A 25,343-nucleotide genomic window follows, 5' to 3' on the forward strand; every position below is an offset into this window, starting at 1 on the left:
GGTTAAAAATACTTTTTTGCCAGCCTCTATGCCAGCCTCAAATGCCATACTCAGGTCTATCGCAGCAGTATACAGGTCTCTGGAGCAGTTGTAGTGGGTGCAGGCAGGCGGACCTGGGGGGATTTGGGGGGCTCAGCACCCAGGGTAAGGGAGCTATGCACCTGGGAGCAATTTCTGAAGTCCACTGCAGTGCCCCCTAGGGTGCCCAGTTGGTGTCCTGGCATGTGAGGGGGACCAGTGCACTACAAATGCTGGCTCCTCCCACGACCAAATGGCTTGGATTTGGCCGTTTTTGAGATGGACGTCCTTAGTTTCCATTATTGGCCACCTCTAAGGGCGGCCATCTCTAAGGTTGACCAAAATGTTGAGATTTGGCCGTCCCCGACTGTATTATCGAAATGAAAGATGGTCGGGGACGCCCCTTTACGGGGCCGTCCTTAGAGATGGGCGCCCCCGTTCGATTATGCCCCTCCACGTATTATGAAATTTTGATCTAACATTTTAAAATTATCATCAGGTACTGTTTTTCTTGTGCACCAATTAATTTGATCTGTAATAAGCAGCATACCAAGGGGAGAAGTGGAATGGAATGAAATGTGAGTATGCTTGGGTGAGATGTGGAAAGAAGGTAGGAACAAGGCTAAGAGATCAAATAAATCAAGTGACACAGCAGGCAGGAGGAAGCTGGGTTACTTTACTTTAGTGTATGGTAGTGGATAGGTCAAAGCGAGTTACAAAAATAAAATATCAGAACTTACCCATACATCATCATAATACAGAATTCACCCTCCCCGGACTGCCAAGATTTACACAAATTAAAAGACCATGTTTTCAAGACTAGTGCTGCTAGGCTGGTGGTAGTTGCCAAGGGGGTCTAAATGACCCACATCACTGGTTTTGATGGCTGTACAGGTTGGAGAGGAGATGGGACCAGGTGTAAAACAAATACTCATCTGCCTGGAATGGGGAAGAACTAAAGATACAAGTAGGGAGGGTAGCCATAATTCTCTGGCTAGCAGCAGGATATTTATTTGCAGTACAGAAAAAACCGGGCAGGCCCAGTGGGGCTGTTTGCCTTTTTCTGCCATCATCTATTATGAAACTAGGCACAATGCCCAGTTCTGCAGTAAAATAATGCCACATTTAGAATGAAACTTGGCAGAAGCTGGTAATCATGTTTTAAGCCCTTCCTGTGGTCTCACCCCATAACTGTGCTCTGCCATACCTCCACCTTGAACATCAGCAGCTGTTTCCAGAGCTCAAAGAGGGCTGTTACACTTGTGTTCACACGTAGCCACGTCTCGGACCACTTTTGGAACACCAGAGAGGAAAGCTAATATTACACTTGCGTTCTGTGTTGACTGTTTCACGCTGTGATTCTTGTGCGTTTCTGAAGCATTAAGGGGGATGTTACATTTATGGCGGCACAAGATCATGTCTCACACTGACACTTCAGCTGAGAAGGCGCTTGTGTTCTCCTGCTGACATCAACTGATTGAATATTTCTCTTGAATTATATGCACATAACGCTTCTAAGGTGTTACATACGGATTTGTCAGGTGATAAAATCACAGCAGTGAGGAGACAGGAGCATTTTTCCTCTTTATGCTCTCTGCAATTTTTAGGAAATGACTTTTCTTTGGATAAACTCAATCTCCTCCTTTCTTCTCAGGATCCGGGACATCTGGGAGGCACCTGAGCAGTTCCTGATGTACTGATGGAGCTGCAGGAAAGCCTGAGGCTGGACCAGGTGCACCCGGACAGGCCCGATACTCCCTTTGAAGCGGAACAGTTTATACAGTGGGCAGGCTTCCTGGAGGCACTGATCCAGCTGTAGAAATGGTAAAAGAAAAGCAGGAGTTTTACTATGCATCCCAGCTAGTGCTGCAAAAGAGCCCTAAGAGAGGTAAACTCAAGTTTCTCACAAGCAGAAGACACAAACACTTTGAACAGAGCAACAAAGCGTATAACAAAGATCATTCAATTGACTCACGCGGTTTATTCAGCTAGTCTCTTATGCAAACTCTCCAGCCTTTTGCCACCATTATATGCACACTCGGAAGCTGTAGCATTAATAGATGAGTTCAGTACCTGCCTACTCCACAAGCAAAATCATAAAGTCTCTTCCTTCCTTCTCCAATATTTCTGTAACAGCAACCAAGATTCCACAGCCAGGTCCCCCTGCATGTTTTAAGGAACTGTCTAAGAAATCACACAGCTACAATGACTTACAAAGCCACTGTCTGCAGGTTGGAGTTTAACCATGGTCACTCAATGCAGGTTCCTGGAAGTCCAATGTAGTCACACCACTGCTGTAAGGCTTGTAAAGCCACTGCTCCCCTAGGTATCCCATGGCTTGTAGCACTATTAGGTTGTGCTTCTGCAATTCCTTCATTTCTTGCAGGTGAGGATCTTCTGTTTCTCACCACAACCTTTTGAAATGCATTACTGTTTTAGCTTCCAGCACTTGTTTTGGGAGGGGATGCCAGGAATTGACCACTCGTCAGTTAAGGCGGTATAGTAAATTCTCAATAAATAAAATATATAAATGAAAAATATTTCCTGTCAATGTTCCTGGGGCCATCCTCTTGGTGCCTCATATCCTGACCTGTCTGGGCTACACCTTCCATTCCACTGAAAAAGGTTAAACATCTTGTGCATTATTAATGCCTCTCAGGTAAATGTCTATCATATCCTCCCTTCCTCATATCCAGTCCTCAGGACACAACAAGCCAATCATGAACCAAGAAGGACCGGAGCAGACTCAGGTCATCAGTAATATCCAGACAGTTACAGGCGCTGGGATTAACAGCACATTCTTGCCCAGATGATCAGAAGCAAACGCAAGCGCTAGAGGCCGTTAGTGCCATGTTTGCTACTGCCCCATGATCAGAGCCCACGAGCGAGTGAAACATGCTCATGGGCTCTGAACGCAACTAGAATGCAAATGCATGCTAAATGTATTCCTCCCCAATGATCAACAAGCAGTGCACAAAACCCTACACCAGCTCGGAGCTGGAGTTAGAGTTTGCAGACCAATGGTTAGCCCTGTCCAAAATGCATTTGCATGCTAACAGGCCCCCCATTCCCCCCCCAATGCAGCAGCTCCCCCCCCCCCCCCCAACGACATGGGGGCTGGAGGTCCGATGGACCTCCAGCCTCCCTAGTATCCCTTCAAATGGAGCCCTAGTGACCCAGTAGACCGCAAGTCAATTCCCCCCCCTTACCTGGTGGTCTAGCAGCCCTTCCCCACCCTATCTTCGTCAGAGGGAGGTGGCCTCCCATCGGCACCGCCACGAAAACGGCAGTGCCCAGCCCTTCCCAGTGCATGCTGGGATGCATTGGGTGTAGTTTCACACACTGGATTTCCAGCCCCCTCTGAACCTGTGTTGGGGGGACTGGAGGTCTGCCGGACCTCCAGCCCCCATGTCGCTTGGCTCAGGGTGAGGGAACTAGGCCACCAGGGCCAGGCTGTTTGGGGTCTGGTGGTCCCATGGACCTACAGCCCCTGGGTTTGATAGGTCTGGGCTGACAAACAAATGAGGGAGAATTCAGGCAAAATCCTCCTACACTTTACCCTATGATCAGAGATAATAGCGTGCTTAAATTTGTATGCTATTATCTCTGATCATAGGGGTGGTAAAGCCCCGCACTGATCCAGTGCTATTTTTAGAGCGCTGTTTGGAACAGTGCGGGGCTTTCGATCATCTACCCATCTGTGCTTTCAAGTCAGCTGCTCTAGTAGCAGCTTAGAGTCTCAGCACCAGACCAAGCCATTCTGCAGAGAGAATTTATGCATGCCTCAGACCAAACAATGAAATCTCTGGCAATGTGACTCAGAGACAAATTCACATTTAATCACTAAATATACACCACATCAACAGACTTATCTGCATTATTTATTTTAACTTTAGTATTTCCATAAAAAGCAACATATCTATTAAAATATGGTAGAATTGTCACACAGTTTTTCTCCCACTATGAGACTCCTGCAAAGTTACTGATGAACAGAACCAGAGAGTTCATTTATTTTATTCGTGTCCTGCCTATCTCACTGCTTCAAGGCAGGTCACAATCAACAAAAAATAAAAGATCAACCCCCCACACACACACACCAACATTATACAAAGGGGTGATACCCTTCCCAAATAATCAGGATAAGCTAATCCAATAGAAGAGAAAACATGCTGCTATGTGTTAATCCAAATTCTTCTGGGGTACTCCACCAATCCCGAGTCAGGATTCTGGCCAGGCCCCTCTGGTATAATATTAATAACCTTGTGGGAGGAGCTTAATATTAACAACCTTATGGGAGGAGCTTAGAAGGCTAGGCAGCTCATATTTTGATTGGCTGATGTCCAGTCTTCTCTGCTCTATCACTCTACCCAGAAGTAATACCTCAGTACAATTCCAAAGCAAATTCAAGGGGGTTTCACAGCCCTCAAATATTTGTGGAGGAAGGTAGATACTAACAGGACCAAGACAAGAAATAATCCTCTCACCCTCTGCTTCAGACATTGGTCTTTATGAATCAGAAAACCTGGTGTATTCAGTTAGTCCATCCTACCTGTGGGTGCCCAGTTTCATTTCACATTGTTGCTTGATTGTTTATTCTCTCCATGGCACAGAAATATCTGGCAGGGCTCCAGATGGTTAGAAAGTATTTACATACTGTCTACCTGGTTTACATTACATGTCCTGTTGCAATATTATTTGGCTTTAGAAGGTAAATTATAGATAAACTCAGGACAAACTCATAATTCCTGCAGTGATGAGGCTCCTTGGAAGGGATCAAGATAAAACGCCACTGCATCTGGATCTCTCTGGTTAGATTTTTTTTTTTTTTGTTACATTTGTATCCCGCGCTTTCCCACTCATGGCAGGCTCAATGCGGCAGGCAATGGAGGGTTAAGTGACTTGCCCAGAGTCACAAGGAGCTGCCTGTGCCGGGAATCGAACTCAGTTCCTCAGGACCAAAGTCCACCACCCTAACCACTAGGCCACTCCTCCACTCCACAATTTCAAAACTGTTAGACAATGATGAAGCCCCCCACCACCACCACTCTGTCATTATGTTTAAAGGTTGTTAATGATTAATTGTTTGAATTCACTAATTCTTTATATAAATCTGTAGCTAGTGCCTCTTTCCCCAGCTTCCATACTGTTGTTTATTTTTATTTATTTGTGACATTTATAACCCACATTATCCCAAACAAGTTTCAGTTCAATGTGGCTTACAATAAACAGTATACGATACATAAGATTAATGCATAAGAAAGTAATTTGTTCTAAGAATCCAATTTTACAATACAGTATCATAAACGTACTGGGATAGCTATGGATGTTTAACATTTAGAAAATCTATTATGAACGAGAAATTGTACATGAAGCAAAGAGAAAGTTAATGGTATAATAGAGTAATAACCAATTCAGGTAATAATTAATTTTTTGAGATATGGTTGTCCTTTGTGAGGGTTTGTTTGAATAGGGACGATTTGAGGATTTTGCAGAATCTAGTATATTCCAGTATATTTCTTATTTTGGGTGGAAAGGCGTTCCACCATTTGGTTCCTAGGTAAAAGAAGTAACATAGTAAATGACGGCAGATAAAGACCTGAACAGTCCATTCAGTCTGCCCAACAAGATAAACTCATTTTACATGGTATGTGATACTTTATACGTATACACGAGTTTGATTTGTCCTTGCCATTCTCAGGGCACAGACTGTATGTAGAAGTCTGCCCAGTCCTGTTCTTGTACTAAGTTCTGAAGCTAACATCGAAGCCCCTTAAAATTTACACTCCAGCCCATCCCTATCTATTCAATCACGATCAGGACGTAGACCATAGAAGTCTGGCCAGCTCCCGTTTTGTTTCCCAATTACCGGCGTCGCCACCCAATCTCCACTAAGATTCCACGGAACCATTCCTACTAAACAGGATTCCTTTGTGTTTATCCCACGCATGTTTGAATTCCATTACCATTTATCTCCACCACCTCCCGCGGGAGGGCATTCCACATATCCACCACCCTCTCCCTGAAAAAATACTTCCTGACATTAATCCTGAGTTTGCCCCCCTTCAACTTCAATTCATGTCCTCTAGTTCTACCGCCTTCCCGTCTCCGGAAAAGGTTCGTTTGCGGATTAATACCTTTCAAATATTTGAACGTCTGTATCATATCACCCGTTTCTCCTTTCCTCCAAGGTATACATGTTCAGGTCAGCAAGACTCTCCTCGTATGGTTTGCAATGCAAATCCCATATCATTTTTGTTGCTTTTCTTTGCACCGCTTCCAGTCTTTTTACATCTTTAGCAAGATATGGCCTCCAAAACTGAACACAATACTCCAAGTGGGGCCTCATCAACGACTTGTAGAGGGGCATCAACACCTCCTTTCTTCTGCTGATTATGCCCCTCTCTACGCAGCCTAGCATCCTTCTGGCCACGGCCGTCACCTTGTCACATTGTTTCTTCACCTTCAGATACTTCCGACACCAACACCCCAAGGTCTCTCTCCTGAGTTGAGCTTACTAATCTCTCCCCTCCTATCCGGTATCTCTATTTTGGGTTTTGCTTCCCAAGGGCATCACTCTACACTTCTTGGCATTAGCACATAAGCACCGCCATACTGGGAAAAGACCAAGGGTCCATCAAGCCCAGCATCCTGTCTCTGACAGCGGCCAATCCAGGCTTCAAGAACCCCGCCACCCCCCCCCCCCCCCCAAAAAAAAAAAAAAAAAATTTAATAATGCTCAATGGACTTTTCCCTCAGGAATCTGTCCAAACCCCCTTTAAATTCCGTAAGGCCAGCTACTGTCACTACTTTCTCCGGCAACTACTACTACTATTTAGCATTTCTATAGCGCTACAAGGCATACGCAGCGCTGCACAAACATAGAAGAAAGACAGTCCCTGCTCAAAGAGCTTACAATCTAATAGACAAAAAATAAATAAAGTAAGCACATCAAATCAATTAATGTGATCGGGAAGGAAGAGAGGAGGGTAGGTGGAGGCGAGTGGTTACGAGTCAAAAGCAATGTTAAAGAGGTGGGCTTTCAGTCTAGATTTAAAGGTGGCCAAGGATGGGGCAAGATGTAGGGGCTCAGGAAGTTTATTCCAGGCGTAGGGTGCAGCGAGACAGAAGGCGCGAAGTCTGGAGTTGGCAGTAGTGGAGAAGGGAACAGATAAGAAGGATTTATCCATGGAGCGGAGTGCACGGGAAGGGGTGTAGGGAAGGACGAGTGTGGAGAGATACTGGGGAGCAGCAGAGTGAATACATTTATAGGTTAGTAGAAGAAGTTTGAACAGGATGCGAAAACGGATAGGGAGCCAGTGAAGGGTCTTGAGGAGAGGGGTAGTATGAGTAAAGCGACCCTGGCGGAAGATGAGACGGGCAGCAGAGTTTTGAACCGACTGGAGAGGGGAGAGGTGACTAAGTGGGAGGCCAGCAAGAAGCAGATTGCAGTAGTCTAAACGAGAGGTGACAAGGGTGTGGATGAGGGTTTTGGTAGAGTGCTCGGAAAGAAAGGGGCGGATTTTACGGATGTTGTAAAGAAAGAAACGACAGGTCTTGGCGGTCTGCTGGATATGAGCAGAGAAGGAGAGAGAAGAGTCAAAGATGACCCCAAGGTTTCGAGCTGAGGAGACAGGGAGAATGAGAGAGCCATCAACAGAAATAGAAAACGGGGGGAGCGGGGAGGTGGGTTTGGGGGGGAAAATGAGAAGCTCGGTTTTTGGTCATATTTAATTTCAAGTGGCGTTGAGACATCCAGGCAGCAATGTCAGACAAGCACGCTGAAACTTTGGTTTGGATGCAAGGTGAGATATCAGGGGTAGAAAGGTAGATTTGGGAGTCATCAGCATAGAGGTGGTAGGAAAAGCCATGGGATGAGATTAATGAACCAAGGGAAGAAGTGTAGATAGAAAAGAGGAGGGGACCAAGAACAGAACCCTGAGGTACGCCGACAGGCAGAGGGATAGAGGTAGAAGAGGATCCACCAGAGTGAACACTAAAGGTGCGGAGGGAGAGGTAGGAAGAGAACCAGGAAAGGACAGAGTCCTGGAATCCAAGTGAGGACAGGGTATCGAGAAGTATGCTGTGATCGACAGTGTCAAAAGCAGCGGAAAGATCAAGAAGAATGAGGATGGAATATTGACCTCTGGATTTAGCCAGTAATAGGTCATTGGAGACTTTACTAAGCGCAGTTTCGGTTGAGTGGAGAGGGCGAAAACCAGATTGTAGTGGGTCAAGAATAGCATGTGAGGAGAGAAAATCAAGGCAGCGGCGGTGAACAGCACGCTCAAGTAATTTGGAGAGAAAAGGAAGGAGGGAGATGGGTCGGTAATTAGAGGGACAAGTAGGGTCAAGTGAAGGCTTCTTAAGGAGAGGTGTGACCACAGCATGTTTAAAGGCAGCAGGGACAGTCGCAGTGGAAAGTGAGAGGTTGAGAATGTGACAGATAAAAGGAATAAGAGTAGGAGAGATGGCATTAAGAAGGTGGGTGGGAATGGGATCAGAGGAACAGGTGGTACATTTTGAGGAAGAAAGGAGAAGTGTAGTTTCCTCAATAGTAACTTCAGAAAAGGAGGAAAGGGAATGAGGGGAACGGACTAGTGGAGGGAGAGCTGGTGAGGTAGAGAAAGCAAGGTTTATCTTTTGAACCTTGTTGTGAAAGAATTCAGCAAGGGTCTGAGGAGATAATGAGGGGGGAGTTGGAGGAGGGGGCACCTTGAGGAGAGAGTTCAATGTGGTGAAGAGAAGTCGAGGATTAGAGCCAAGAGAGTTGGTCAGTTGGATATAATAATCCTGTTTGGCACGTAAAAGAGCAGATTGGAAGGAGGTCAGCATGAACTTAAAGTGTAAGAAATCAGCAAGGGCCCGAGATTTCCGCCAGAGTCTAACTACACCTCTCGCTTGGACTATTGCAATTTACTTCTCACTGGTCTCCACTCAGTCATCTCTCTCCTCTCCAATCTGTCCAAAATTCTGCGGCACGACTTATTTTCCGCCAGAATCATTTTACCCACACTAACCCACTCCTCAGGTCACTTCACTGGCTCCCTGTCCAATTCCGCATACAGTTTAAACTTCTTGTACTGACCTTTAAATGCATCCACTCTGCAGCCCCCCATTACCTCTCCACTCTCATCTCTCCCTACATTCCTCCCCGTGAACTCTGTTCACTGGACAAATTTCTCTTGTCGTCCCCCTTCTTCTCCACTGCTAACTCCAGGCTTCACTCCTTTTCTCTCGCGGCACCTTATGCCTGGAATAAACTTCCTGAACCTATACGTCTAGCTCCATCTCTACCTGTTTTCAAATCTATGCTGAAAACCCACCTTTTCACTGCTACCTTTAGCTTCAGAAGGTGGATCCCGGATGCGGACCCACTCGGGGTTTGGTGTCTGTTATTGGTTTTGTAAAATGTTTTGTAAGTAGTTTGTTTTTTTGAGTGTTAGCTTTAGGAGATCAAGGTAAAAAGTATGTTCCAGTACGTGTGGGGTTGGTTTTTGGTTAATGTTGATTCTGTTTTCAGATTCCCTTTCTGATGACACTATGCGAAACTCGGCCAGAGTTAAAGAGAACCTTCACTGAAATTGCGAGAATGGACAGGATGAATGGACTATGAAGTATAAGCACGAGCACGTCATATCAGTGGCGTTCCTAGGGGGGCTGACACCCGGGGCGGATCGCCGATGCGCCCCACCCCCGGGTACAGCGCCCCGCCCCCCGGTGCAAGGACACCCCCCACCCTGCGAAAGAACCCCCTCCCCTGGGTGCATGCCGCTGGGGGGGTGCTGCGCGCCGGTCAGCTTCTTTCGTTTCCATGCTCCCTCTGCCCCGGGACAGGTTACTTCCTGTTCCGGGGCAGAGGGAGCATGGAAACGAATGAAGCTGACCGGCGTGCGGCACCACCCCCCCCCCCCCCCCCCGCGGCGTGCACCCGGGGCGGATCGCCCCCACCTTGGTACGCCACTGCGTCATATCCTCAAGGGAAGTGATATTCATATGTATTTGCTTTGAATTTGTAAAATCTTTAATAGCATATGTATATGTGGGGATTCATATAGTATTTTCTGGCACAAGTTATAATGTACCTACTTATGTTTTAATATTTAGAAACTTGCATCATACGTATTTTGTATAAATGTGCATATGTGATATCATGTACACTGTACAATATTGTGTTGGAGTACAGATAGATATGAATTAGAATTTATCATCAACTGCAGTATATATGTGCACATGTAGTTGAATGTAGTGATGTGCTATAGATCTATATCAGAGAAGCTATGGATGGCTTAGTTGTATGTACATACACATCATAAGGAGGCGGAACACCTAATGTGCTACGATGGTTCCATCTGTGATACTACCACATATTCCTTTTGGGGATATAATGGTTGGAATGGGTACGGACTGAGCACATTAACTACTACTACTACTACTATTTAGCATTTCTATAGCGCTACAAGGCGTACGTAGCGCTGCACAAACATAGAAGAAAGACAGTCCCTGCTCAAAGAGCTCACAATCTAATATTAAAACACATTAAAACACATATCACATTGTGAGAGATAGTTGCTGCAGTGAGCTATTACTTTTTGATTAATTTGTTTTTCTGAGATTTAGTAGTGAGTAATTTTTTGACTCAGGAAGTTTTTTTAAGTTCTTCCATTTATATACTTTTGTATTGATTAAATTTTAACTGCCAGACCCTTGACCATTCTTCTAACGTTCAGAGATCCCTTCTCATCATTTCTACTCCCTCCAGGGTATCCACTCTATTGGCTATTTTCGTGTCATCTGCAAAAAGGCACACCTTTCCTTCCAACCCTTCAGCAATATGGCCCACAAATATATTAAACAGAATAGGCCCCAGCACCGACCCCTGAGGAACTCCACTGCTCACCTTCCTTTCCTCCGAGCGGATTCCATTTACCACCACCCTCTGCCACCTGTCGGTCAACCAGTTTCTTATCTAGTTCACCATTTTCGGTCCTAAGTTCAACCCTTTCAGCTTATTCACGAGTCTTCTGTGGGGGACCAAATCAAAGGCTTTGCTGAAGTAGATTACATCTAGCGCATGTCACTCATCCAGTTCTTTGGTCACCCAGTCAAAAAAGTCAATAAGATTCATTTGGCAGGATTTTCCTTTGGTAAAGCCATGTTGCCTCGGGTCCTGTAACCTGTCTGCAGAGTAGACAGTTTTGTAGATCACTTTTTTGCAATTTGGGAGGTGTAGTCTGAGATAGTTTCTTGCCTCATATTTAGTGTTTCTTTGAGGTAAGTTTATTAATGGTACCATATAGTCTGGAGCTGTGCCATTTAGTTATGTCCACTACAAACTGCTTCCAGGTATCACTCTCACCCCCCCCCCCCCCCAAGTCTAATGTCCACCCTTCTCACCTTTAGTATATGCTGTAAGTTCTCTGGGACAATAACCTGCAATATTTTGTATCTGTCTTTTGATTTACAGAATGTCTCTCTTCTCTAGCACAGCCCTGGTTCGTTCATTCATTCTCTCTTCTTGTAAAGCTTTAATACAAATATTTTTTCCATTTCCTACTAGTAAATGAAGATATGTCTGAAAACTTGTCATTTTCTGTTTACAGCTTTGCTTACGATGTCCATATTTGTTCAGTCCAGATCTCTAATTAAATTTATTTATTTGTTGCATTTGTATCCCACATTTTCCCACCTATTTGCAGGCTCAATGTGGCTTACAACATTACATCATGGGAAGCGCTATTCAAGAGTAGACAAACAATTGGTTACATAAAGAACAAGTGTAACATATTGGATATAATCAATTCAGTAAATCAGAAAACAGTCAGAATATCAAGTAAAGATAGCTTTAGAGGCAAAAAAGCATAGTAAAATTTTTTTTCGGTATATTACAAGCAGGAAGCTGGCAAAAGAATCGGTAGGGCCGCTGGATGACCGAGGGGTAAAAGGGGCGATCAAGGAAGACAAAGAAGTAGCGGAGAGATTGAATGAATTCTTTGCTTCGGTCTTCACCAAGGAAGACTTGGGTGGGATACCGGTGTTGGAAATGATATTTCAAGCGGACGAGTAGGAGAAACTTACTGACTTCACGGTAAACCTGGAGGATGTAACGGGGCAGTTCAGCAAACTGAAGAGTAGCAAATCTCCTGGACCGGATGGTATTCATCCTAGAGTACTGATATTAAGTTATGTCCAATAAAAAAGGTATCATCTTATTTTCTTTTCCATGTTTTACTTTGTTTGATTTCTATTGATAACCTTAGAGTACTGATAGAACTGAAAAATGAGCTTGCGGAGCTACTGCTAGTGATATGCAATTTATCTTTAAAATCGAGCATGGTACCGGAAGATTGGAGGGTGGCCAATGTAATGCCCATTTTTAAAAAAGGTTCCAGGGGAGATCCGGGAAATTATAGACCGGTGAGTCTGATGTCGGTGCCGGAGAAAATGGTAGAGGCTATTATTAAAAACAAAATTACAGAGCACATCCAAGGACATGGATTACTGAGACCGAGTCAGCATGGCTTTTGTGTGGGGAAATCTTGCCTGACCAATTTACTTCAATTCTTTGAAGGACTAAACAAACATGTGGACAAAGGGGAACCGGTTGATATTGTGTATCTGGATTTTCAAAAGGCGTTTGACAAGGTACCTCATGAAAGGCTACAGAGGAAATTGGAGGGTCATGGGATAGGAGGAAAAGTCCTATTGTGGATTAAAAACTGGTTGAAGGATAGGAAACAAAGAGTGGGGTTAAATGGGCAGTATTCACAATGGAGAAGGGTAGTTAGTGGGGTTCCTCAGGGGTCTGTGCTAGGACCACTGCTTTTTAAAATATTTATAAATGATTTAGAGATGGGAGTAACTAGCGAGGTAATCAAATTTGCTGATGACACAAAGTCATTCAAAGTCGTTAACTCGCGACAGGATTGTGAAAAATTACAGAAGGACCTTACGAGACTGGGAGACTGGGCGGCTAAATGGCAGATGACGTTTAATGTGAGCAAGTGCAAGGTGATGCATGTGGGAAAAAAGAACCCGAATTATAGCTACGTCATGCAAGGTTCCACGTTAGGAGTTACGGACCAAGAAAGGGATCTGGGTGTCGTCGTCAATAATACTCTGAAACCTTCTGCTCAGTGTGCTGCTGCGGCTCGGAAAGCGAATAGAATGTTGGGTATTATTAGGAAAGGTATGGAAAATAGGTGTGATGCTGTTATAATGCTGTTATATCGCTCCATGGTGCGACCGCACCTTGAGTATTGTGTTCAATTCTGGTCTCCGCATCTCAAGAAAGATATAATGGAATTGGAAAAGGTGCAGCGAAGGGTGACTAAAATGATAGCGGGGATGGGACGACTTCCATATGAAGAAAGACTAAGGAGGCTAGGGCTTTTTAGCTTGGAGAAGTGACGGCTGAGGGGAGACATGATAGAGGTATATAAAATAATGAGTGGAGTGGAACAGGTGGATGTGAAGCGTCTGTTCACGCTTTCCAAAAATAGTAGGACTAGGGGGCATGCGATGAAACTACAGTGTAGTAAATTTAAAACAAATCGGAGAAAATTTTTCTTCACCCAGAGCGTAATTAAACTCTGGAATTCGTTGCCGGAGAACGTGGTGAAAGCGGTTAGCTTAGCAGAGTTTAAAAGGGGGTTAGACGGTTTCCTAAAGGACAAGTCCATAAACCGCTACTAAATGGACTTGGGAAAAATCCACAATTCTGGGAATAACATGTATAGAATGTTTGTACGTTTGGGAAGCTTGCCAGGTGCCCTTGGCCTGGATTGGCCCCTGTCGTGGACAGGATGCTGGGCTCGATAGACCCTTGGTCTTTTCCCAGTGTGGCATTACTTATGTACTTATGTACTTAAGTAGTGATGTGTTAGGATTCCTATTATTGATTATTATGGTAAGTCTTGTTAAAAAGAAAAGTCTTTAGTGATTTTCGAAAGTTGGTTAGGTCGTGAATAGTTTTCAGATCAAGTAGCAATGCATTCCACAGCTGCGTGACAATGTAGGAAAAGCACCTACAATGAGGCACCTACTTTGGGAAACATTTTATATACATGAAATACCAACCAGTAGGAGCAGCCCGATGTTTGCACACTATCACGTGGCCTACCCCGAGGTTCAAGTCCTGGGTAGGCCTTCTATTCCTCAAGCAAGCTAGGGCTGGAGTAATGCAGAGGGAGAGGACTTCAACTTTCATACAATACCTAGTGGCATAAGAGCCACAATCCAGAGGGAAGTCTGTGTGGCTCCAATCATAGTATTTCACTACAATGACAAGGCTGAGGGAAATAAAATAGGGAAAAACCTCCAGGCAGCTGTGAATGAAGGCTGATAGTGCCAGATACCAGCTCTAGTAAGCTTGTGAGAAAAAGCCAGGGCCCAGATGCACAAAACCTAACGAGCCAGTTTAGCGAGTAAGGAGTAAAACACATGCACAAAGGGGTTCTCCAAGCTCTTGTTCTATCATGGTAGCAGCTAATGAAAATGGAATGCAAAGCTATTATAATGAGCTAATTACTATACAAACGTGCATGCAAGGCGATGCACAGCAGTTTTACGACCCGAAGCACAGAAGCAGTCCCTAGCTTTACTGTGGAAAAGTTAATGTGAGGGCTGGAGCTGTTGATCCTGCTAAATCTGAACGAGCTTCACAGAACAAAATATCATGGCAGAGGGACTGCTTTTAACCAGAAAACAAAAAAGTGTGACAAAAATCCAACCTGAAAGGCTGTAGGGAGCTGGTGAGTACCTGCAGTGGGAGGAAAGGATCCTGCTTCAGCTGTCCGGGGCCAGGCAGCGATGAGGGAGAGACATAGGAGTTCTTGTGCTGCCGCTGCCCTGTATTGCCCCTGGCAAGGAAGCGGGAGAGTGCAGGTTCCCAGTTTGTTTCTGAAGAAAAAAAAAAAAAAGCTACACCAGCTCTCATATACGCAGCTTGTCTGAGTGTATGAGAGCTGTCTGTAGCATGCGCAGAGCAGCAACGCTTAGCGATGGGCTGCTCTGCGCATGCTCAGCTGGCCGACTGGCTTCCCCCCTTATCGCATGCAAAAGAGCTGGGTCGCAAAAGCAATGAGCTTCTCATTTGCATGCGATTCTCTTTGGGAATCCATCTCTATTTCCAAATTAGTTATTTTTACCAATTTGAAAATATGAATGGATTCTTAACGGGGATCTTAGTGCATCTGGGCCCAGATCACAAAAACTTGAAATACCCATCAAAATTTAATTCTGTGCTGAGCTTATAATGAGGCTCCATCTAGTGGACAAAAATCAGAATTTCAGCCAGCATATACAATACCATCAGTACAAGAAATTCTTTCACAAAATGTCTCTGTCACTACCGCTTTACCAGCAGGTTAACCTTTCACTGGCCATTTCACTGCATAAACTGTATATAAAAGCCTTGAAAAGGCTTAGGCAGTTTCAGAAGCAAGCCACAGCACGATGGCTGAAACATCGGTTCCACTTACTTAGACGCAGCAAGACCTAGACAACCACAACAATTAGGTTAAAGCACCCCACACTGCTTTCATGTGACATGGTTTTTCAACTGAGTGATCTGCCTGGCAACTTGTCATCATGGTGAAGGCCTCCTCGCTACTATTATCATAGACTTCTAAAACCTCCATTCAGCCTTACAAAGGAGTCGCACTCACTGCAGCCATTTTCACAACAGGACTTTGGAAGCTCATAACCCTCGGTCTCCAGGGACTCTGCTCTTGCTCTCCCCTCTTCTTTTTCAGAAACTTTTGAAAACACATCTCTGAGTCTTAATAGTCTAGTGATGCTTGGTTTTAAGGGTTTTGCGGAAATCTATTAAATGTAATGATTGCCATGTTGTATATTTATTTATTTGCTGCACTTGTATCCCACATTTCCCCACCTATTTGCAGGCTCAATGTGGCTTACATTATGTCGCAATGGCGATCACCATTAACAGAATAGTTACGAGAAGAGTTTTCTTTTTTCGCTTTGAAATTGTAAACTGCTAGAAGTCCATTATGGATAATATGCGCAGTATATAAAACATAAAGAACATAGCACAGCATAGCAGAATTGAGCAGGTCCCCTAGCTAAGCAAGCAGCAAAGTTCCATCTTGGTTGCTTGTATGCACCCCTCTCTCATTCTGCCTGTCATAGACCATTCTAGAGGCATTTCTCAATGAGACCCCCCTCCCCTTTTTTCGCAGCTCCTCTGTCCTGTGAAAACATCTGGAACAGAGGAATCCACCGCCTCTCACCTTGTAGCGCTGCTCTTCTGAAAGATTTCTGACACCTCTTAATTCCAGAAACACTTCATAGTGTGGATCCGAACCACTGCACAAAAGACCTGTAACGAGAGAGGAATGATCATGCCCACTTTTTTCCCCAAGTGGCTGGGTGACCTGCTGGTGAGAGAGTTCTCAAGGTGTATAAGACTGGGGAACCCAGGTTCTGAGCCAGCTTGGCCTTTCATTCCCGCAATAACCTGTGGTGTGCCTAACAAGAATGCGTTAAACTGTTTGTACAATAATTTAACACTGTGCAAAAGTATAACAAAGACAGATCATTTAAATAATTTAATTTAAAAAACTAACCTAATCATGTTTTAAAAATGCCTATCTAAAAATGTTACTTTCCCTCCCTTGAAAAAGCTGTACCCTCCAGCTTTTGGTATCCAAAATGCATAAAACAGCCTTCCAACAGAGCTAAATGCAGTCAAAACAATAAAAGAATTCAAGATAGCCTAGGGCAAGTACAAAAGAAATTTAGGCCCTCATGATCAAAAGCAAACTCTGGCGCTAGAGGCTGGTAACGCCATACTAGCGCCAGAGTTTGCAGCCGACCCATGATCAGAGCCCTCGAGCGCCTGAAACAGCGCACTCGAGGGCTCTCAGCGCAAGTAGCATACAAATGCATGCTAAACAGGGCTTCTAGCGCAATTAGCTTGCAAATGCATGCTAATTGGCGCTTAACGCATTCATCCCCAATGATCAGCGACCAGCGCGCCAAAGATTGGGTCACTGGCCGCAGCAAAATCAACGCCAGCTCCGAGCTGGCGTTAGATTTTGCGGATCATTGGGGAGGAATGGTGAGCCCTGTCCAGCATGCAGTTGCATGCTGGCAGGCCCCCCTTCCCCCCCCAAGGCAAACGCGAACAGGGGCTGGAGGTCCGATGGGTCTCCAGCCCCCGAAACCCCCAGAAATCGTTGCTCCATCGACGGGGGGGGGGGGGGGGGGGGGGGGGGCTAGAGGTCCGGTGGACCTCCAGCCCACCCCAAATCCTCCCCCCAGCGTTCTCCTTAAATTCCCTGGTGTCGTGACACCCCCCTGGCCCCGTCCCGGCCCCCACCGGACCTCCAGCCCCCCCCCCCCCGGTCGATGGAAGAACGATTTCTGGGGGTTTCGGGGGCTGGAGACCCACCGATCCTCCAGCCCCCCCCCCCCCCCCGTCGCTGGGGGGGAGAGGGTTTGGCCGGCGGCGGCGGCCATGACGTTTTCTGGAGGTTTGGGGGGGGGGGGGGGGCCTCGTTGTTCGGGCCTTGGGCCAGGCTGACAGGTTAGGGCTTTTGACAGCCCAGACCTGTCAAACAAGTGCAGGAAGATTGTGCTGAGCGGGCGCAATTCTCCCGCACTTCAACATGATAATCAAACATAATAGTGCTGCTTAGATTTGCATGCATTATCTTTGATCATCGATGCAGAAAAGCCCTGCGCTGTCCCGGCGCTATTTTTAGGGCGCTGTTCGGAACAGCGCAGGGCTTTTGATCATCTGGGCCTTAGTGAGGGAGATGGTGAGGGGTAAAGCCGAAGATCAGGCAGGGTCTAGCAATGAGAAAGGAGAATAGCAGATGCGAGGGGCCTGGAAGCTTCACACTACTATACTATTCCATGTTTCTATACACAGAAGCAGGCATCTTTGGAAACAGGGATGCACTGTACATGAAATGTGTTAACGTTACCAAGTTTATTTAGTACTTACTACCCCGCCCAATGGAAGCCATCAGGGCAGTTTACAATCTAATAAAGAAGATTAAAGAAGAACGGATAGGGGAAAAAGAGGACAATAAATGAAAGACAAGATACAATAAGGGGAGAAATACAATTGTGATAGTAAAAGGGAGGTGGGCTAGAACAGTAGGGGTGCTCTATGGCTGACAACCTTCCCCGTCTGGGTAAGTTTTGAGATCAGTCTTAAACTGAGATAGGGATGACTGTAGTCTCAATGAGACTTCCAAAGACGTGGTCCTTGTACTAAGAAAATGGAATCTCTAATGTGTTTGAGGACGGATTTGTTGATGGGAGGATCTTAATGTTCTGTTCAGACGATATGAAATTAGTAATTGGGAAAGGTATAGTAGTTCATTAAAGGATAATGTTTTAAATACAGCTGGCAAAATTGTGCTCCATATTCCAGATCTGCAGTTAAAGTGCTGGGAGGAATTCAAGGCAGACTGCAAAATGAGATCCAATGTAATGATTTGGGTTTTTGCTTGCCGACAGCTGTCGAGTCTGCACAGAACAATCCCTTCTTTTCAGTTTCCCACTGCTGGCGAATTGTGCCAGTGTCTAACCTACAGGAAGAAGCCTCTTGAAAAAAGGTGGAGTGCAGATTTCACACCTTTTATACATTTCCAGCAGGTCTGATGCTGTATCCAGGGACTACACTCACTTGGGGGGCCGATGCAGAAAGCTACCAAAGGCAGAAGTGCATGGTCAAGGAGCGTTATTGGATGCATGAACTTGCGCAGCAGACAAGGGCACAGATTATATTAAAATGAATGGTAATGAGGCTATTATGTATTCCTCCACCACGTGCAGAAGTAAACGGGATTTCAACATGCACACAGCATGAGAAAATTATCACCAGGTCCATAGAAGGGTTGTTTGACAGGATTTAATGCCAATTTTGGGGATTTAAATGCCCCATTTTTCTTTTTTTCTGCAACCAGATCAGTGCCTGCAACTTTAAAAGATAGAACGGCTCCATGCATGTGCCAGCGCACTATCTGTGTGTGAACTGCGAGGCTGGTATTTAAGCACAGGACAACATTCTGGGGCAGAATGGTTGGACAGTGTCAAACTTTAACATACCTAGCACGGGTGTGGATAAATGATCTGGCAAGGCAGGCAACTGAAGTAAATGTGAAGTATTTCTTTCTGGGAATACCGAGAATCCATAAAAATGCAGTGGCGCAGGAAAGAAAACAAAGTACTCCGTCGAGTATATAGATCACGCAGCCAGGGAGTTAGAATGGGATTATGGGAGGATGAATTTTGTGTGAATTGTAAGCACTTCAAAGGTACTGTAATACATATGCTGGTTGAATGTTATTCCCTGCAAGTGTATTGACAACAGTACAGAGAGGGTCCAAAGTACAAAAAGGTACAGGAAACCACAGAAGCACCAAGAGCCTTAGGAAAATGGGACACGATTCTTTATTAACAACTGTTGATATTCCAAGATAGACCTGACATGGGCCGTATTTCGGCACCTAGCGCCTGCGTCAGGAGTCTGGTGTATTCAAAGACCAAAATTTCTTTCACGTATAGGTTTGAGGAAAGTTGTATTCGATATGTCAGGAAAGACCAGTCCCTTCATATCTAGTTCTAAGATACGAAGGGACTGATCTTTCCTGACATATTGAATACAACTATTACAGTATCCTGTCCTGACCTGAGGAAGGGGGTTTTGGTCTCTGAACATTAGTCAAAATGTATTAAAATTAATTCAATAAAAATTATCTTATTTCCATTTTCTATTTATAAACATGTATTAACACAACTACAATAGTATTTTAACCTAAGGCAGAAAAAAATAAAAAATCTTTTATCTACCTTTGCTGTCACTGGTTTCTGCTTTCCTCGTCTTCTCTTCACTCTCTCCCTTCCATCCACCACCTGCCCCTTCCATCCAGTGTCTGCCCTCTCTCTTTCTGCCCCCTCCATCCAGTGTCTGCCCTCTTTCCCTTCCATCCAGTGTCTGCCCCTTCCAACCACTATCTGCTGCCTCTCTCCCTTCCATCCAGTTTCTGTTCTCTCTGTCTCTGCCCATTCCAAACACCATATGCCCTTGTCTGTCCTCTCTCTCTCCCTTCCAACCAGTGTATACCCTCTCTCTTGCTTCCATCCTGGGTCTGCCCTTTCTCTCTCTGCCCAATCTATCCACTATCTGTCCTTTCTCTCTCATCCATCCATGGTCTGCCATCCCGCTCTCTCCCTTCCTCTCCCTTCCATCCAGGATGTGCCCTTTATCTCTCTCTCTGCCCCTTCCATTTACCATCTGTCCTTTCTCTCCCTTCCATCCAGGGTCATCCTCATCCCTCTCTCTCTCTGCCCCTTCCATCCACCATCTGCCCTTTCTCTCCCTTCCATCCGGGGTCTGCCCTCCCTCTCTCTGCCCCATCTTCCATGCACCGTCTGCCCTCTCTATCGCTGCCCCTTCTTCTGTCCACTGTCTGCACTCTCTATCCTTTTTACCGGATCCATCCCCCCCCCCCCCCCCCCCCCACATGCTGCTGCTCCCGCTTCAAACTATCAGCAGAAAAAAAATAATAAACCAAGAACATGGGGCCTTACCTATTCGTGGCTGCCAACTCGGCTCCAGAACTGGAAGTGACGTCAAAAGGGCGGGATCATCAGCCACAGGTAACTTAGACCCTGCAATCTTCCTGCTTTTATTTGTTTACCACTACCGCTGCTAGTCTGCTGGATGAGAAGCAGCAGCAGCACTGGCGGTGGTGACAGCTTGACAGGGCTGGAGGCTGCTGGAGGAAGGTGCAGGACCGTCTGTCCAGAGAAGAGGCAATAGCGGCGGTAGTCTAACAGAGGTGGAGCTGAAAGACGGTGCGGAACCAGCCAGAAGAGAGGCAGGGACGACGGCTCTAACGGAGGGGACTAGAGCAGCGGGAGTGGCACACCCCCCTTTGATTTGCACCCGGGGCGGACCACCCCCACCACCCCGCCCTTGGTACGCCACTGGGCAGACCTCACGTGTCACCTAGACAGGATCCTAGATAGTGATGGGGAGGAGCTGGCTGTCTTGGTACATGTGGGTACCAATGACATAGGACAATGTGGGAGAGAGGTTCTGGAAGCCAAATTTAGGTTCTTAGGTAGAAAGTTGAAGTCCAGATCCTCCAGGGTAACATTTCCAGAGATGCTCCCCATTCCACACACAGGGTCCAAAAGGCAGGCAGTGCTCTGAAGTCTCAATGTGTGGTTGAGACAATGGTGCAGGGATGAGGGATTTAGATTTGTTAGGAATTGGGCAACATTCTGGGAAAGGGGGAGACTGTGGGCTCCACCTTAACCAGGATAGAATCAGGTTTCTGGTGCTAACTTGTCTCTCCTCTTACTTCTTGCTACGCAAACCCCATACCATTTTTGTTGCTTTTCACTGAACTGCTTCAAGTCTTTTTACATCCTTAGCAAGATACAGCCTCAAAAACTGAACACGATACTCCAAGTGGGGCCTCAACAATGACTTGTATAGACATATCAACACTTCCTTTTTTCTGCGGGTTATACCCCTCTCTATGCAGCCTAGCATCCTTCTGGCCACAGCCACTACCTTGTCGCATTGTTTCCTTATCTTGAGATCATCAGAGACCATCACCCAGTGGTGTGCTGGAGTCGGCTTGCACCGGATCGCACGAGTCGGTTGTTAGATTTTTTTAAATTTTGCAAGCCGGTTGTTGAGTCCGGTCAGCTGGGGCAACAGCGATCCTCCTATGCTCCTGCCTATGCACTCTTCATGCAGTCATTGCTGTTGCCAGCACCACAAGTTTCAGCGCCAGTCTCGTGAGATTGCCGCGGGAACTCGTGGTAGTTTTGTGAGATTGCTGCAGGAACTCATGGCACGGTCGAGTGGAGACTGCAAGGCAGGAGTGTAGGGGGATTGCTCCTGCCCTAGCTGATCATACTCAACAAGTGGCTCGCAACTACAAGTAAGGGACTGTAGTATTAGCCCCTGCTGTCTCAGCCATAGTATAGCTTACCCCAGCCTTACTGCCCTTCTTGTGCTTGCTAGCCATTCTGGTGGATGGCAAAATTGAAAAGGGAAAAGTGAAGGAAGGAGCCTGGAAAGGCAGGGTAGGGTGTTAATTAATCTAAAAAAAAAAACTGGGAAAAGAGAGGTGGCTACTGGAACCTTCACCTGGCTGCTCTTTGCTAGTGAGAACCACTAGCACAGAAGGAGAACAGACCTTGGACCCCTTATCTTCTGATGTTTTACCTTCAAACTAACCACACCAGGAACCTTTTCCTGTGTGTGAAGGGAAGGGTTTCAAGAAATTAAACTAAAAAATAAGAAATAAAAACCAAAAGAAAACATCAGGTTTAAAAGCCAAAGGAGTGGCAGGAGGCAGCAAAAATAGCCTTAACAAGGTAATTTTATAACAGATGGCCAAGTAGGTGCCTATTTCAAGCCTGTTTTATAAAGACACAAAGGAGGTAATTTTAGAAGCATCTAGACATGTAAATAGCAACACTTAGACATCTAGATTACATACACACGCAAACAGTGATTTTACAATGTCGCTATTTGCATATGTGTACTCTCCAGTATACAAAACGTTCAAAGGAGCATGGCAGGGGCATGTTTGAGGGCGGAGCCTACACAAAGGTAACTTCACCCTAGGTGAACCTTTAGCCATGCACCCTCCCCCAGGAGGGCTGGGGGACAAGTTGCAGGTGGATGAGAGGGGGAGAAGGAAGAGGAGAGAGAGAGACATGTCCTACATGGAGGGAAGGGAAAGGGGAGAAATGCAGCCCACAGAAGTGGATGGAAAGGAGATGGGGACATACTGCTTAACAATGCCATTTTTATGTTGAGATTCAGCCCCTTTATAAACCTTTTTGCTTTTATAAGCTATTTGATTTCATTTTTCACGAGTCGGGGAAAGCACGTTTTCACACCCCAATAGGTATGTGCACATATCACTTTGCTTGTTGAATATACCATTTTAGGTTCTGTTTGTGCATATTACTTTACCTGTATTCATGAAAGTGTATTTATAGAATTTATCTGATGGAATATTGCACATTTCACACCAGGTTTTATATTCTCTGCCAATCTTGCATGCAATATACTATGGTGGTCACATATCTCCTTTTATCTTTTATATGCGCACGTTTGCTAATTTGAGATCTTTTTGCATCCCTATGTATGTAAGTAGTTCTATTACATGTTTTTAAGATGGATTTTTTGATTATGTAATTTGCTTTATTTTTTATTATGTATGATTTTAATTATATTTACATGTTTGTGTTCTAGTTTTTACCCCTGACGCAGCCTGTGGGTGAAACGTGTCCACATCGGGTAATCATTTATAATAAAAAGGGAGGAGGGAAATCCTCACGTACAACAAAAGCAATGAACACAAAAAGTGAGGACGAGTTGAAGAGGAAATTAGGAAGTCTTTAATAATAGCTTGGAGACGACCCGACATGGCCGTGTTTCGGCATAAAAGCCTGCATCAGGGGTCAAACAAATCTACATAAAAATTAAAATTCAATACAAAAACATGACAAAATAACCTTAGTGACATATATACAACAAATTATCAAGGTATCGTATTTGACATTTACAAGAGCTCGTCTCCTTTCCTGAGTAACCTGTATAACATCAGAAAAAAATCCGAATTTTTGCACCATAAAATGGTTTAGCAAGATTCCTAAAGTATAGTCTCTTTATCACAGTCAAATCCTGTTTGAAAACTAGAGAAACCAGCAATGTTCGCCTTTCAAAAATTCCATCATTAGATTGTTCTAGAAACGCTGAGAGATCTTGTAAACCTGCATTCCTATCTTCTCTCCCTTTAGAAATCAGTAAATAATAGATTTTATTAATCGGAGGAATTAGTGTAGGTGAGATAGATAGGTTTTCAGTCAAATACTTCTTGAACATATCTGTTGCATTTATTTCCGACGTACGTGGAAAATTTAGAAGCCGAAGGATCAAACGTCTGTTATCATTTTCAAAATTCTCTAATTTTCGATGAATTGATATTTTATCTTTAATTAGTAAATCCGTTTTTGTTTTTAAGCCAGATCTCTCTTGTTGAACCTTCAATTTATCTTTAATTGTATCCTGTTTCAGTGTTTCAAAAGAAGTAGTTAATGAGTCCAGCCTACTCACGATTAAGGACGTTTCTCGGGCAGCTTGAGAGACAGTTGAAGTTAAAGCCTGTATCGCTGCCCAAATAGACTCTAATGTCGGCGCCATGGGGGAAATATTTCCACTCCTGCTATTAACAGCTGCCGTCTTTGGAGAGTCGCCCCCGATCAGAGAAACTTCTGCCACGGATTCCGAAGGCTCTTGGATCTCAACACTCTCCTGAGCTATGGCAGGACATGGCGGTGGGTTCAATTCCGGTGAAGACAAAGTTGTTTCTTCTCCCTGCGGGTAGAATACTCCTTCATTTCCGCCCACTGCGGGATTACTCAAACCGGGTAAGTGAGGTGTGCTCATGACAAACCGTTCTAGCGTTGTTTGTATTGGCGTTGTATTTGAAGTCGCCGGCAGTAGGCTTCTTACAACGCCTTTCCTTTTAGTGTGAGGCATTGTTCACCGAAGAAAAGACAAGTATCTTGGAAAGAAACAAACACGCTCCGGCAGTCAACGGGTCCAATCCGCCATTTTGACTCCCCCCCCCCCCCCAGGATTGAATTTTTATGCACCAAATTAGATATTATTAATTAAAAATTAAAATATTTAACACGTAAAAATTATTTTCGAACAAAGAAATATGACATCAAATGTAATGACCAATAATTAAACAATGGATGGTATCAAAAGTTAAAAGCAAATAAATTAGACCATATGTATTGTAACCAGGTACCTCTCTTGTGCAGCCAAGGATAGAACAATCTTCTCCAGCCACAGGCTCCCAGTACAATGAAGAACTAGATGTCCACCAGAAACTTCAATCTTAAGGACTTTTATTCCATGCAGGTTTCTAGTACACAGTTCCAACAGCAGCATAGCACATACCAGGATTCAATACAGGCTTACAGGCTCCAGTCTGGGCTCTTTATCCAGTGCACAATAAACAGTAATTCAATTCCCAAGACAAACAGTTCTTTCAGTTCATCATCACAGTTCAGTCACCAAGCAGCATTTTCTACCTTCTATCCTCTTTACCTTCAGGAGAGTTCAATATTTTAGGGACTCCTTCTACCCAAGGGTTTTCCCCTGCATCAGCTTCACAGTGAATTCAATACTTTTGGGACTTCCTCTCACCCAAGGAATTTCAGCCTGCTTCAGTACTTTAGGGATCTCCCTGCCCAAGGATTTTCAGCCTGTAACTGCCAGTACTTTAGGGATCTCCTTG

The 25,343-nt window shown here is 44.9% G+C and overlaps 1 protein-coding gene across 4 annotated transcripts in view; it reads right to left on the reverse strand.

The window, feature by feature from the left end:
- Positions 1-656: 656 nt before the first annotated feature.
- The window catches only part of GHDC (GH3 domain containing), a 103,378-nt gene continuing 78,691 nt past the window's right edge, over positions 657-25,343 (reverse strand). For all 4 annotated transcript variants that reach the window (XM_030221611.1, XM_030221609.1, XM_030221610.1 and 1 more), the window contains 2 exons: positions 16,269-16,357; positions 657-1,831 (listed from right to left, as the gene is read on the reverse strand). In XM_030221611.1, the coding sequence (XP_030077471.1) occupies positions 1,622-1,831; positions 16,269-16,357 (299 nt within the window). In that variant the 3' untranslated portion in view covers positions 657-1,621. The remainder of the gene's footprint in view (positions 1,832-16,268; positions 16,358-25,343) is intronic.

Source organism: Microcaecilia unicolor, chromosome 12 (assembly GCF_901765095.1).
Source record: "Microcaecilia unicolor chromosome 12, aMicUni1.1, whole genome shotgun sequence".
Taxonomy (NCBI): Eukaryota; Metazoa; Chordata; class Amphibia; order Gymnophiona; family Siphonopidae; genus Microcaecilia; species Microcaecilia unicolor.